The 16194-nt window shown below is 38.2% G+C and overlaps 1 protein-coding gene across 1 annotated transcript; it reads right to left on the minus strand.

Moving 5' to 3' along the window:
• Positions 1-711: 711 nt before the first annotated feature.
• On the minus strand, positions 712-12102 carry LOC108438080 (patatin-like phospholipase domain-containing protein 2). Its single transcript, XM_017715623.2, has 9 exons — positions 11864-12102; positions 9938-10146; positions 9679-9744; positions 7995-8204; positions 7820-7880; positions 4417-4659; positions 2834-2966; positions 1152-1274; positions 712-1056 (listed from the first exon to the last, which is right to left on the minus strand). The coding sequence occupies exons 1-9, from the start codon at positions 12090-12092 to the stop codon at positions 885-887; spliced, it is 1446 nt and encodes a 481-aa protein (XP_017571112.2). The 5' UTR covers positions 12093-12102; the 3' UTR covers positions 712-884.
• Between the last annotated feature and the right edge of the window lie 4092 nt (positions 12103-16194).

Genomic DNA, 16194 nt, shown 5'->3' on the forward strand with positions numbered 1-16194 from the left:
ACAGAAAGAGAAAAAATACACTTACATACTTACATATGCTCATATTCCAGCATTTCATAGCTCACATAAACAGAAAACAAGAAAAAGCTGATTAAAATGTGAAGAACCTTTTCTATAAGTTAATAAAGAAGATTGAAAGGAATGAGTTTAATGTTTTAATGTCTTTGTCTGCTGGTTACGTTTGATACTTTTAAAATAGGACTTTACAGAAGAAGACCCTCTGATAAAGACAGTTAAAGAGAATGTGTTAGTATGGGGGTCACTAATCTCAATGAGATTCAGCATCAGATCCTCAAACAATATTTATGATACATTCAGGTCCACTAACTATATAGGAGCACTTTGTAGTTCTACAGTTACAGATTGTAGTCCATCTGTTTCTCTGCATACTTTGTTACCCTGTTCTTCAATGTTTAGGACCTCAACAGGACCCCCACAGAGCAGGTGTTATTTGGGTGGTGGATCATTCTCAGTGATACTGCAGTTATACTGACATGGTGCCGGTGTGTGTTGCGTTGGTCTGAGTGGATCAGACACAGCAGTGCTGCTGGAGTTTTTAAACATTGTGCCCACTCTATGAGACACTCCTACCTTGTTGCTCCACCTTGGAGATGCAAAGTCAGAGATGATAGCTCATCTGCTGCTGCACAGTTTGTGTTGGGCATCTTGTAGTCCTTCATCAGTGGTCACAGGATGATGCTTTTCATTCTCAATCCAGCAATGACACTGAGGTGTTAAAAACACCAGCAGCACTGCTGTGTCTGATCCACTCACACTAGTGCAACACACACTAACACACAACCACGTCAGTATCACTGCAGTGCTGAAGGTGATCCATGTTGGTAATGTATTTTCATATGTGCAGTTATTGAGCAGGTGAGGGTCTATGGTACATTCTGTTTGCTCTCTCTCTGCCGTTTCCTCATATCCAGAGTGAAGAGGAGCGTATGGTGGGATGACAAAATGGACTTTTTATGACGGAGGGGTGAAGACGCATTGAGCTGGTCTTTTGCACCACTCGGGTATTTAGTCTGGATGATGAACAGCGTCAGCATCCTTACAGAGAGGGGGAAAAATTAGGAAAAACTTAACATTGCTATATAAGAAAGAAAAAGGGAAATTATGTAAAACTAGAAGAAATATATTCTTACTTGTGTTGAACAACCTGGTGTACGCTGGACACTATGATGTTGAGGATAAACCGCATCATGTACTTCAGGTCCTGCCAAAGCCAGTAGGCCACTTGATAAGTGTAGAGGACCCATGGCTCAACCCTGAGGCACACCGCAACTCATTTAGTTCATTTAATGCACAAATCTCTAACTTAAAATTTACAGAAGTTTTTAATGCACACTGCAAAAATGGCATCTTTGAAGTGAAACTATCTTAAATCTAGCTAAAATATCTAAAATTGTTGAGATTGTTGTAATCTTATAAGATTATTTAACTTAATTTTAGACATTTTACACCTGTTTTAGATGGTTTCATTAGTGAAGTTATCTGACCATGCTGGCAGATAATTTTGCTTACTTTAAGAAATATGCTTGAAACAAGCAGAATGATTTGCTAATATAGTGCAGTAATATGTCAAATATGCAAAATTATTTAAAACTCATTAAATTATGTTAATTTACTCAAGAAACATATGTTAAGAATTTATATAATCTGATATGTGTAACCATCTCTAAATTAGAATTAACAGTCATGTAGACAGAACAATATCAAATTTACATAATTTTCCACCAACCCCAAAGGAAATTAATCCCACTTTACCCCACCAATTAGCCATAACTAATATAAATTACTAACTGCATCTCGACTCAAACTATGTGGAGTTCAAAAATATCTAAACTTGATTATGTGGTTTCTGATGAAGCATGATAAATGTGGCTTACATTACTTGCTATCTGCACTCCTGAAAAAGATGGGTTCAAGGGTTCTTTAGTAAAGGGTATGGTTATATTTAGAACCATGAGTTGTTTATAGAACCATTTCATGCTTAAATGGTTTTCTACATGATGGAATGGTTCTTCACATTGATGGATAATATGTTTTACCTGGTTCTATATAGAACTTTTTTGAAAATGAGTCCATATAGCACCAATATATAGTTTCACTGGTGTTACAATGTCTGCCTTGTACCAATAGCAAAACTCTTTTTGGTGTTATATAGAGCCACATACAACACATTCTCCATTAATCTGAAGAACCATTTCACCATGGTAAGAACCCTTTAAGCATGCAAATAGTTCTATATACACTCTTAAAAAAGATGGTTCATCAAGAACTCTGTAGCCAAGACAGTGCTTCTATATATAACCATGAACATTCAAAGAACCATTTGCATGCTTACATGGTTCTTTGCATGGTGAAATGGTTCTTTATATTAATGGAGAATTGGTGTGTTGTATATGGTTCTATATAGCACCATAAAGGGTTCTGCTATTGTTGCAGTGTCAAGCTTGCAACAATAGAAGATACCCTTTATGGAGCTATATCGAACTATATTCAACACATTCTCCATCTAAAGAACCATTTCACTATATAAGGACCATTTAAGTATGAAATGGTTCTATACAAAACTCATGGTTCTACAAAAACATTCTATTTTCTAAAGAACCCTTGAAGATATTTTTATTATTATTATTATTATTATTATTATTATTATTATTATTATTATTTGTGTGTACATTAGCCTTGTAGCTTCAAACTTTAAAACTAAAACAAGTTGTTTGTTCTGTTGTTGGGCCTGATGGGGCAAAACTGTTATAATTTTAACTAAACCATTACCTGTAAGGGGTTTTATTGACAGTGCTACAGATTGGTTGAATACCTGTCGAGGAAAGTGGTGGTAGCCCAGATGGTTAGCGTTAGCGGTAGCAGCAGGTATGGCATTGTCCACGGTGGCAGGTAATCACTGACAATACTGATCATTCCAAGATGAGCCATGATGTTACAGATGAGCACTGAAAGAGAGAGACAGGATTAGAGCAACATTCACACTGCAGGCCTCATCGCTCGAGTCAGATCAGGGCTCAATTTACAAACACCATCCATCCATCCATCCATCCATCCATCCATCCATCCATCCATCCATCCATCCATCCATCCATTTTCTAAGCCGCTTCTCCGTCAGGGTCGCGGGGGGGGTGCTGGAGCCTATCCCAGCAGTCTTCGGGCGGAAGGCAGGATACACCTTGGACAGGTCGCCTCGGGGGGAATATATATATATATATATATATATATATATACACAAACATGTTGCAGTACTTCAGAATATATGTATGTATGTAAATGTGTTTATCAGATTAATTTCAAAGTGTATGAAAACAGCCAAAACCCTGTCTAATGTACTTTACTGTTTGAAACTTTTTTTTTGGATTTTTACCCAGTTTTCTCCCCAATTTAGTCGTCTCCAATTCCACCCACTAGTTAGGACTCCGCTAATCATGTGACACTATCAACGTTAGAAAGATGAAGGCTAACACAGGCTTCCTCCAACACCTGTGAAGTGCCTCTGCACCTTTTTGAACTGCCGCTCACGCAACGTCATTGGACAGCTCGAAGAAAAGCACCAACCATCAAATCTGTTACGTCAGCTAACAGATGCCTGCACTGACTAGCTTCACGCTGAGTGATGGGGAGAGAAGGGAGAGCCATCCTACCCACCCAGAGAGCAAGGCCAATTATGCTCTCTTGAACTGTTTTCCTTGGACCCTTTCTTTGATGCCAACAACACATTCCAGAAAAGTTGGGATGAAGCAACAAAAGACTGGTAAAGTTGCATAATGCCAAAAAAATCACCTTGGGGTTAACTGGCAACAGGTCAGTAACTTGATTGGGTATGAAAAAAAAGAGCATCTCAGAGAGTTCACCTCCTGACAAGGAGTTCACCACTCTGTGAAAGACTACACAAGCAAATAGTGCAACAATTCAAGAATAACATTTCTCAATGCAAAATAGCAAAGAACTTTTGTTTTTCATCATCTGTGGTACATAATAACATTAAAAGATTCAGAGAATCTGGAGAAATCTTTGTATGGAAGGGACAAGGCCAAAAAACAGTACTTCCTGGCAGATATATTTTGCATCTTCTAGATATGTATATGTTCTATACATGTTCTATATATGTTTTATTTTCTGTTAATGTGACTTGATGCTTAAAAATCATGGCATGAGTTTTACATTAGGCTTACATCACGTCTTCTTCTGTGAGTTTATTGACTGGTTGTAAAGCAGAAATCCGATTTCTGTCTGACTTATGTAGACCCAGATTCTCCCCATTATCTGATTACCCAAGAGCATGAAAACGCATTGGTTGGATTATTAATAGCAAATGTTTACACAAATAATTTAACTTAATGTTTCATGTTTGGCGACTCCTGCATGCAGTGGATGGTGAAGTATGTACATTACCTTCCAGTGCTCGCCCTGCTGGGCTGCTCACCCTGATACAGTCCAGATTAGAGGAGTGGTCAACCCTAGCCAGGCTACTGTTCTCCACAAGCCCCTGTAGGGGGCTCTCCTGAGCAAATTCTTTAGGCTCCTCTTCGAGCTCTTTCTCCTCAGTGAACTCTAGCTGAGGAAGAATCCACTCCTTTGGTTCCACCATGACACTCTCCAGCTCAGCCACCAAACCACAGTAAGGACGTAAGGAGCCTGAAAATATTCACCATCAGATCCACTGGTCCACAGACTTTTTTCCTGCAAAATACTGTACTTTCTTAAAAGAGATGGTTCTTCAACGTTCATGGATAAAGACAGTGGTCCTATTTAGAACCATGAACAGTCAAAGTACCATTTGCATGCTTCCATGGTTCTCTGCATGGTGAAATGGTTTTCAGACTGATGGGGAATGTGTTAGATATGGTTCTGTATAGCACCATAAAGGGTTCTTCTGTTATAACAATAGCAGAATCTGTTTTGGTGGTATGTAGAACCATATACAACACATTCTCCATCAGTCTGAAGAACAATTTCAGGACATGAGCTAGACTGAAGGTTACACATTAGACTAACGCCACTCTCGATCTTCTGGATGTTCTAGATAAAGTATATTTCCAAAAGTATTCACTCACGCATCCAAATCATTGAATTCAGGTGTTCCAACCACTTCCATAGACACGTGTATAAAATCAAGCACCTAGGCCCGCAGACTGTTTCTACAAACATTAGTGAAAGAATGGGTCGCTCTCAGGAGCTCAGTGAAATCTAGCATGGTACCACCATGACTCCAGTCATGAAATCTCCTCTCTCCTAAACATTCAGTCAACTGTCAGTAGTATTACAACAAATTTGAAGCAATTGGGAATGAAAGTGACTCAGCCATGAAGTGGTAGGCCACATAAAATAGCAGTGCGGGGTCAGCGGATGCTGAGGCATGTAGTAGGTAGTAGTAGATTTTGCCAACTTTCTGCAGAGTCAATCATTACAATTCTCCAAACTTAATGTGGCCTTCAGATTAGCTCAAGAATAGTGCATAGAGAGCTTTGTAGAATTGGTTTCCATGGCTGAGCAGCTACATCCAAGCCTTACATCACCAAGCACAATGCAAAGCATTGAATGAAGTGGTGTAAAGTGGCGCCACTGGACTCTAGAGCAGTAGAGATGTGTTCTCTGAAGAATCACGCTTCTCCGTCTGGTAATCCCATGGATGACTCTGGATTTGGCGGTTGCCAGGAGAATGGTACTTGTCTGACTGCATTGTGCCAAGAGGAAAGTTCAGTGGAGGGAGGATTATGGTATGGGGTTGTTTTTCAGTTGGGCTCGGCCCCTTAGTTCCAGTGAAAGGAACTCTTAATGCTTCAGCAGACCAAGAGATTTTGGACAATTTTGTTCTCTCAAATTTGTGGTAACAGTTTGGGGACGGCCCCTTCCTGTTCCAACATGACTGCATACCAGTGCACAAAGCAAGGTCCATAAAGACATGGATGAGCAAGTTTAGTGTAGAAGAACTTGACTGGCCTGCACAGAGTCCTGACCTCAACCCAACAGAACACCTTTGGGATGAATCAGACTGCAAGCCAGGCCTTCTCGTCCAACGTCAGTGTTTGACCTCACAAAGGCTCTTCTGGAAGAATAGTCAAACATTCCCATAAACACACTCCTAAACCTTGTGGAAAGGCTTCCCAGAAAAGTTGAAGCTGTTACAGCTACAAAGGGTGGGCCAACTTCATATTAAACTCTATGGATTAAGAATGGGATGTCACACAATTTTATGTGCGTGTGAAGGCAGACGAGCAAATACTTTTGGCAATATAATGTATGTCACTGACTGTTCTTACATTAATGGCTCGATCTAAAGGTCTTGTTCTAACAGTCACGGTTCACCACTGGAAATAGATAATACAGATAATTTATGTATAAACAAACCCAATTCCAAAAAAAATGGAAGAGTAGGTAAAAAACAGAAAGCAGTGATTTATAAATATTTTTTTACCTGTATTTGGCCAAAAAAACACAAAAACAAGATATGTAGAGTTTTATCTCATCAGCTTCACTGTTTTTATAATATATACATTTTACATTCTGATGCTATCGCTTCTAAAATAATCAAAATAATTTGAGACATGAGCAATTTAAAGCTAAAAACATCCAAAAACCATTTAAAACAGGTGATGCAATCATGCTTGTGTGTAAAAGGAGCATCCAGGCAAGGTTTATGAGTAAGGATGTGTTGAGGCCACAAAAAAAAAAAAGACTTCAGAAAAAAATCCAGCAACTTAAAATAATGCTCCTCAATGAGTAATTTGAAAGATTTTAGGTAATTCATCCACTATAGTGCATAATATCATCAGCAGAGGCAGAAAATCTGGAGAACATTCTGTGCGTAAAGGAAAAGGCTGAAAACCCCACCTGAATGCTTGTTATCTTTGACCTATCTGACAACACCGACAAAAACCAGCATGTTTCTGTGATTGAGATCACTACATAAGCTCAACAATACTATCATAAACTGTTATCAGTAAACAATGTGCACTGCTGCTACATCCACAAATGCAGGTTAAGACCACCCTCTGCACAGTAGAAGTAGTTAATCATGTCTGGATCATAATCCGACTTCTCTGGACTCAAGCTCATCTGAAATGGACTCGCTGGATGCGTGTATTGAGGTCTGATGAGTCAACCGTTCAGATTGTTTATGGGAATAATAGATGCTATGTTCTCTGAAACATACAAATTGTTACCAGTTATCATTGGAGGGTGTTATTAGTGGGTAACCAGCATATCTATGAAAGCACTACTAACACAGAGCACATTTTGGAGCATCATATGCTTTCTTTTAAACAGGAACATCCATGATTATTTCAACATGACACATCAAGAAACATTATTCATGTATTACAACAGCCTGACTGCATATTCAGAGAGTCCGGGTGCTAGACTGACATGCTTGCAGTCCAGAACTGTCTCACACATAGACAATTAGCCCCTGTGTGTGTGCAAAGCTGAAGACTTATATAACAGAAAAATGGCAAACAGTTTTAAAACTGGATCAGTTGGTCTCTTCAGTCCCCAGATGAATATTATTAAGTAATGCTAAATGGAAAGATGATGTAAACATTCTCCTGTAACAACTGCTTTGGAACAAGTTGCAGGCATGAATTTTGGAATGAATGCATATTGCAAAAAACAATGTTTATAAAGTAAAACTTTAAATATTGTACCATTTTCAATATAATACATCATACAGAATGTATTGATTACTGCTTTCTGTCTTTATCAGCATTTTACACACTGCTCCAATTTTTTTATTTTTTACTTTGGAATTGTGTTTGTAACACATCAGCAGTTAATGACGCAGTTGGTTATAACTTACGACTGTGCTGCAGAAAGAAGAGCGTGTCCTGGTATCCATTGTGGAAGGCTTTATTTATAGCCTGTAACCAAAACAAACACATAACAAACCTGAGACACTGTTTTTCCAAAATAAACCATCATTCCAATTAAGAAAAGTCATTTTTCATGATGTTTCTCTCTCACTGCGGGCTCACCTCCCAGTCGCGAGGGAACAGCGCATTGGCTACTCTGACAAAGTTGGGCAGGGTGGCCTGGAGAGACATCTGGTTGACAACCAGGTTGCAGAAGATGGTGGATTTGTCAGATGGACAAATATCGACGTCTCCAGCAAAAGGAGAAACGGTCAGTGTGGGGCAGGAGTCCTGAATGGGCTGGATGTTGGTCAGACCACCGTCCATGTAGTGCTGGAACATGAACAACATTAACTGCTAGACACTCTAATAATAATAATAATAATAATAAGAAGAAGAAGAATTGTAATAACCCTAACAGCAAGAGGACAGTGATGACAAAGCTGGTGGTCCACTGCCGTTTTACTCAGCGTTTTTGTGGGCCCACAGGTGTTTAAGCAGAGTAATAGACAAAATTCCACTTAACATCATTCATTTTCCAGTCCAAATTACTTTTTTTTCTTCCTTCTTTTCTTTATTTATACTTTGTGATTTTGTTTAGTACATACTTTTTATCTTACAGTGTCAGCAACAACATTTACCATAAATCATTCTGCATTAGGTCTAGTCATTAGTGATTTCTCTGTTAGTTATTTATAATATTTGTCTTTTTTTTTTCTAAAATAAAAGTCTGTGTGGATTTAAAATCTGATTCTGGAGATAAAAACTAGTTAGAGCTTGTATGTAGGACAGTAATCAAGGTGGTCCAAGGGTGGAACAGAAATGACAATCAGTCAGCAGGGTGCCAACCTTATCAACAGACGGTTGTTATGATTATTTGGACTATCATGAGGTTGTTCCTAAATGGTTGCTGCGGTATTATAAATGGTTGTTAGGGTGTTGCTAGGTGATTGCTATGATATCTCCTGGAGTTCTAAACAGGTTGCTAGATGGTTGTAATGGTATTCCAGGTGTCTGCTAGTGTGGTGCTATGTTATCCTATGTGGTTGCTATGGTGTTGATAACTGGTTGCTGTGGTATTTCTGATGGTTGCCAGGGTTTTGTTAGATTAAAAACATACCAACAGAAACAGGAACTATGTTTCTCAAATGATAGAAAAGTACTTTAGTGACTGCATTTACTTGCAGGATAAACCAGATCTCATTCAAAAATTACAGGTTTGGCAAACGAAGAAAAAGAATAGTTTCTCACAAAGCAGTTTCCTCTAAATTGTACCACCAAGAATCAGAATTTCATTATTCTCTTGATTTAATTACAGGAAATTCTGCTATCAATTTAGAAATACTCGACCCACAGTTGATCAGTCTATCAATAGAGTTCTGATTATCAGAAGTAATAGAAATATGTCATTTTGTGTCATCAGCAAAGCTATGAAAATGTATATATTTCCTGATGACATCACGTCACATTTGAACCCAGTGAAACCAAGAACTGTCTACTCATAAAATATTATTTAAATTATTATAAAACTGTGCCTGAGAAGCTAAGCAAAGTGGTAGATTAGAATCTTGTGATCTACAGTATCAAATCATCAGCCGGAGATCATTCACAAAACCAGTGTTGTCCTAGTAGTATGGTCAGAAAGAAAACCTGACTTTAATTTCTCAAATTAGTTGTTTGAGATCAGATATGCATATATAAAGTTTGGCTTAATTACAAAGGGATAGTGTTCACAAACTTATTTCGTGGTAAAGAGTAGTATTGATATTGCAAGGCAAAATGTAAAAAGTATGGTTGTTTCACCTACCACTCCTTTATAGGAAGGTGGAATCATCCCACAGAACAACGGGACAAAACAACTGCACAGAAGAGCCTTCCAAAGCACAGAGAGAGGAACATCACAACATCAACTCATTAAGAAGGCTTACTTACTGGTGGAAGAACAAATGACAGAAAAAACTCACTGGCCACTTTATTAGAAATACCTACCTTGTGCTTCCACTCAGTGGCCACTATATTAGAAATGGCTACATTATGCTTGTGTTTAATACTAATCTCTTTCATACCCGTATCAAGTCCTCCCTTGAGTGAAACTCCGACACCAGGATATTGTGTCCATCCGAGATGCGGGTCATGGACACATGCAGCCGCCCACTGGCCAGCTGATGGGCATTTCTGGGGAGCGTTCGCCTAAGTGCACGCTCCAACTTGTTAAACTGCGGAAATCCAAAAGTATGTCCACGGGTCAGAGCCAAAATCTCCTCCCTCACGTGGCCTGTAAACAGCATGGAGAACAACCTCACTTTAATCCTGTTTCAGTTCAGATTACCCCATTTTAACCCTGTTTTAATCTAGAATACCCCACTTTAATTCTGTTGTAGTCCAGAATACCCCATTTTAATCCTGTCTTATTCCAGATTACCCCACTTTAAGTCTGTTTTACTCAAGAAAACCCCACTTGGGAGCTCCCAAGTGGCGCAACTGTCTAAGCATTGGCCCTATCATCCGTAGCTAGGAATCCAAGAGAGCACACTAGGTGCTCTTTTTTTTCATACCCAATCAAGTTACTGACCTGTTGCCAGTTAACCCCAAGGTGATTTTTTTTGGCATTATGCAAATTTACCAGTCTTTTGTTGCCTCATCCCAACTTTTCTGGAATGTGTTGTTGGCATCAAAGAAAGGGTCCAAGGAAAACAGCAAGAGAGCATAATTGGCTTCGCTCTCTGGATGGATAGGATGGCCCCCATTCCCCTCCCATCACTCAACGCGATGCTAGTCAGCGCAACCAGCTGTTAGCTGTCATAACAGATCTGGCGGTTGGCGCCTTCCTCCGAGCTCGTTCGGCTGTCCCGTGACGTTGCGTGAGCATTTTAATTCTGTTTTAGTACAGATTACCCCATATTAATTGTTTTAGTCCAGATTACCCCACTTCAATTCTGTTTTAAACCAGATTACCCCACTTTAATTCTGTTTTAGTCCAGAATACCCCACTTTTATTCTGTGTTAGACCAGATTACCCCACTTTAATTCTGTTTTACTCAATATTACCATACTTTAATTCTATTTTAGTAAAGAATACTCCATTTTAATCCTGATTTAGTCCAGATTACCCCACTTTATTTTTGTTTTAGACCAGATTACCCCACATTAATTATAGTTAGAATCCAATAGAATTAATTTAGATTTCTAAATAAATAAATAATTAATTCAAATATGTAGCATTACTTCTTTCAGAGATGGATTGTTTTTCCAGAGGGAAGAATTTGTGGTAATCCTGGAGGAGTGGTGTGGATGGAGTTTTCACGCACTCTGCCTGATTGTCATGCATACAGGAAAATCTCAAAGGGGAATTTTTCTGATATTTCAAAGTTTCTGCATAATTTAATGTGTGAAATGTTTTATTGTAAAGATTCAGATTTCTTAACAGTAGTGGTGATAGGAACCAGGGGTCACCATGACTACAACACAAATATAGACATTTATTCACTATCCAAAACCATGTACACATGTCTTTAGAGTTTTATATGAAATGTTGAAGATGGGAAAATAGTGGAAAATCTGAAATAATGACTTTTCTTTTTATTTTGTCTCTCCACGCCCTGCTTATTATGTATCCCTCCACCATGAATGGATGAATGGAAGACCAAAATCTTCTTCATGAAACAATGTCTCAGACATCAGGCAGTGCATTCATAACCATTTTATATAGTAACTTTCTGTCAGGAAGCTTTTAGAGGTGGACGTTTGGTTCCTATTACTACCACTGTAAACAATTCTGACTTGGTAAGTTTCTCTAGAATGAAGCTTTTCACACCAAACCACTCTGAACAACTGTTTACATCTTAACTGGTTAAATCTTAACAGTTTAATTTACAAGAACTTCAGAAAAACGTGTTAAAATTATGGACAGTGGTTATCATCTGTACTGTACAGATAAAGATTAGGTATTCCTTTAAGCCCCAGAAACCCCCCATAGAGGTAAACTACAGTACCTATATCTGCTCCACATGCCACAGCTGCTGCCACCAGTGACCCCGCAGATGCTCCGTAGAATCTGGGTGCTCGGAGAAGAACCCACGGTGCATTATCCCGAAGGGCCTGGACCACCCCCAGCTGATAGGTTGCCAAATATCCTGAGCCGGAGAAAGAAACTGACAAAGGCTCAACTTTAATTAAGTCTGCCATCGGAATATCAAGATTAAACCAGCGTTTCTGCATCATCCTGACTGAAGTGAAGGGCTTTTATCCCTCTCCTGGGGCGGGTTTATTCTCTCATCAACAAGTCTGTAAAAAAAATCCTCAGAACAGAATTCATTTGTTCCACAAAACGAGATTGAAACGCTCTTCTCTCTGTGTCTGACCTTAAAATCAGTGCAAAACAGAGCAGAAAGAAAAAACATTATGTAACTCAGGAAAAGACCTGTTATGGCTACTAATTTATTCTTTATTCCTCTGTCATCTGTAATTTCAGCCCTCTAGCCCCAAATGACCATATTAAATTCTGAATGCTAAATGGGTCACATTGTCTGATATAAAAATGGCATAGTTTTCTCATTTTTCTCAATTTTCTCACCTTTATAAAATCATACTCATATGGGGCTGAACTGCTGTAGGATAAACAGGATATTTTATCATTTCTTCATGATATGAAAAGGGCGTAGGCACAACTTTCACCCTGAGATGGCCAGGTTAGAGCTCCTGTGTGAATGTTAAAATGCGTTCAATTTACTCAACACTGAAATAACACTGAAAGACAAGAAAGAGCTGATGTGTTTAATTTCTTAGTGGGGATTTTTTTTGTTTGAATCAAGTAAAGGAAATGCAACAGTGTTAATATTTTAGGTCACAGAAGTTAAGCTGCCCTTGCTATGGGTCAATCATATATCTAACAATAAAGCAGTTGATGAAGACAATAAATTATAACTGTGTAATTCTGGATACATTAGCTTACCCAACTTCAAGTACTGTAGCTCCCAGCACTGCAACAATGATATCTTAACAAGTGAAGACATCTTAAATGTCAATATATCTAATATTTCACATTAGGAGATTATTGTAAGAACAGTATAAGATATTGTATAAGCAATTTTATGAAGTATCTAGTAATTTTATCTATTGAAAGTGTCTTATTCCATTGGAAGATAACTTCTTGGTTTGAGAAATAGTAAAGGTAATTTTGTTTATTTGTTGAAATAATGCTTTTGAAAAATAATCTTAAAAATGTAATTAAAAAATGAAAATAATGTCTTGCAATGAGACACATTAGATATATTGATTACATTTAAGAGAACATAAAGAGAGAAAGAGAGAGAGAGAGAATAGAGATGGGGAGTAGATGTATATAGAGAGATAAAGAGAATAGAGAGTGACAAAGAGAGAGAAACAGAGAGAGTTACAGAGAAAGTAGATACATAACTCTAACCCTAGAGAGAGAGAGAGTACAGAGATAGACTGAAAGAGTAGAGAGAGACAGTACAGAGATAGAGACACAGAGAAAGTAGAGAGAGAAATAGACTGAGAGTAGAGAAAGAGAGAGAGAGAGAGAGAGCGGCATTGATTGCACCATTGAAGAACATCGCTATTGTTTGAACATCAGAGAGAAAAAAAAATTCTGAATGAAATAAAACTGAACTGATTACAGAGAATGACAACCATCATGATCATGCTGGCTAGGGTGACCTGTTTAATTGGTAAATTAGCAGTTAACTGACTAGACTGTCATCACATCACAGTGTGCAAATTAATCAGCTAGCTCACTTTGGCATTGGCACATTGTGTTGAGCAAATTGTTTTTCTGGTCACCTCACATAGCAACACCACCAGTAACCTCTAGCTGGCAACATAAACAAAGATTTTTATTTGAGCTATATCCTGTACAGTGTTTGTGGACAGTTATTCCCAGGAGTTCACTGTAAAAGTCTTCTTGAATAAATTATTTTAGTTCTACAAGGACTGAACAGTCACCTGTGGTCATCAGCTGATAAATTGTCACCTGTTAAGTTTGTCATCACACGTAAAGTCTTCACTATCACCGTAATTTGATTCCGTCTGTTTTATATAACATTTTATTTTAGGTGCAGCAAAACTAGAACATTATTTTGGAGTTACTTGTGTTCTGATTAAAGGTTCTATACGCAACATTTTAAACATTAATATAGCAGCAAACAACCATTTTCTATGTAAAGACACAGTGTCATTGCTCATTAAAATATTATATTGTGGTATTTGTCTGTACAATGTTTGCAAAGAGTTTTATGGTCACTCAGATCCAAAAGACATTCACCTTGGCATTGCACGTCCATGAATTTGGAAGGCTGAGCTTCTGAAGGAGCTCGGAAGGGAGGGGTGTGTTTGTTCTGCCGTTGAGTTCAAATATTAACAATCATTCTTCAGAATCATATACTGTGCCTTTAAACAAAGAAATAACCATACATTACACAGTAACCACTAGCTTGCACTATATTACAAGTTTTCTCTACACCAAGAGCACCTTCAAAAAGATTCAAATCAGGCAAAAAAAATATGTAGTGTAGGTCCAGACTCAGTCTTAACTCATTCTCTCTCTCATTTGAACCCGGTCTCATTTGGACTTTGTCTCTCTGTCATTTGGACTCGGTCTCTCTCTCATTTGGACTCTGTCTCACTCCCATTTCAACTTGGTCTCTCTATCATTTTGACCTGGCCTCTCTCTCATTTGGATACAGTCTCTCTCTCATTTGGACCTGGTCTCACTCTGATTTGGACTTGGTCTCTGTCTCAGTTTGACTCAGTCTTCATCTCATTTGGAGTCAGTCTTGTCTCTGTCTCTCTCTCATTTGGACCTGGTCTCACTCTCATTTTGACTTGGTCTCTGTCTCAGTTTGACTCAGTCTCTCTCTCATTTGGAGTTAGTCTTGTCTCTGTCTCTCTCTCATTTTGACCTGGTCTCTCTCTCATTTTGACTCGGTCTCTCTCATTTTGAATCAGTCTCTCTCTCATTTGGATACGATCTCTCTCTCATTTGGACTTTGTCTCTCGCTCATTTGTACTTGGTCCCTCTCTCCTTTGGAATTAGATTTAGATTCAGTCTTGACACAGTTTCACTCTCATTTGTACTCTGTCTTGCCTCAGTCTCAGTCCCATTTGGAATCAATCTTGACTCTGTCTCACTCTCATTTGGACTGTCTTGACTCTGTCTCACACTCATTTGGACTGAGTCTTGACTCCATCTTGCTCTCATTTGGACTCAGATTTGACTCGGTCTTACTCTCATTTGGACTCGGTCTCACTCTTATTTGGACTCAGATTTGATCCATTCTTACTCTCAATCAGACTCAGTCTTGACTTTGTCTCTCTCTCATCACTCTGTCTTCAGTTGTATTGCTGTCATTTACACTCAGATTTGATCCACCCTTCCTTTCATTTGGACTCATTTGGACTCTTCAACCAGTTTTACTCTCATGACTCTTTAGAGTCTTTAGACTGGCTCTTGACTCATCACGACTAGTCATGGTCTTGGACTTGTTTTTGATTCCAGAAAGGTGGTCTTGTCTATTAGCCTCTCTGATTACTGAGTGCAGTGTGATCAGACTCTTACAGCTGATCCATAACTCAAGACAGATTTCCACTGCAGGCATGATGGTTCACTCACATCAGGAAGAACAACTTTTCTCTGGTGGCTACTTTATTGATGATGACTTTATTGATGATGACTGCCTCATCTTGTATAACTGGGATGGTGGCACTAGCCTCCTTTTGGTTGTGCTCCTGGATACAGGACCTGTGTCACAGAGATTGAGATTAAAAGAGACATGAGATTCCAATAAGAGCTGTTTTATATGTTTTTGAACTGCAGGTGGCGCCAAAGTATAAATGTCAGTGCTGGTTGTGAAACATGGTGAAACACACAGCTTGAGTTCTGCTTTTTATCATCACTGACTTCTGGGGCTTTTGGCTGACATAAATAAAGAGAAGACATTTTTCTTCAGTTATTAAGCAGATAAACAACATGCACTGCGCCTGTCTCACATTTTTAAAAGCCAAAATTTCATTCAGACTGTTGAATAACACTTTTTATGTTGCATGAAATGTATTTGTTTGTAAGTTCTTTCAGCACACTTAGCAAACAAAGATTGATGTATTTTTCATTTTTTATTCATTTGCATGAATTAAATGTGATATATAATTTAAATATATATAAATATACATTATATATATATATATATATATATATATATATATATATATATATATATATATATATATATATATATATATATATTTTTTTTTTTTTTTTTTTTTTTAGCATGCAAATGCCTCAAGGTGAAAGAAAAAACAAAACTGA

This window comes from Pygocentrus nattereri, chromosome 9, assembly GCF_015220715.1.
Source record: "Pygocentrus nattereri isolate fPygNat1 chromosome 9, fPygNat1.pri, whole genome shotgun sequence".
NCBI classification, from domain to species: domain Eukaryota; kingdom Metazoa; phylum Chordata; class Actinopteri; order Characiformes; family Serrasalmidae; genus Pygocentrus; species Pygocentrus nattereri.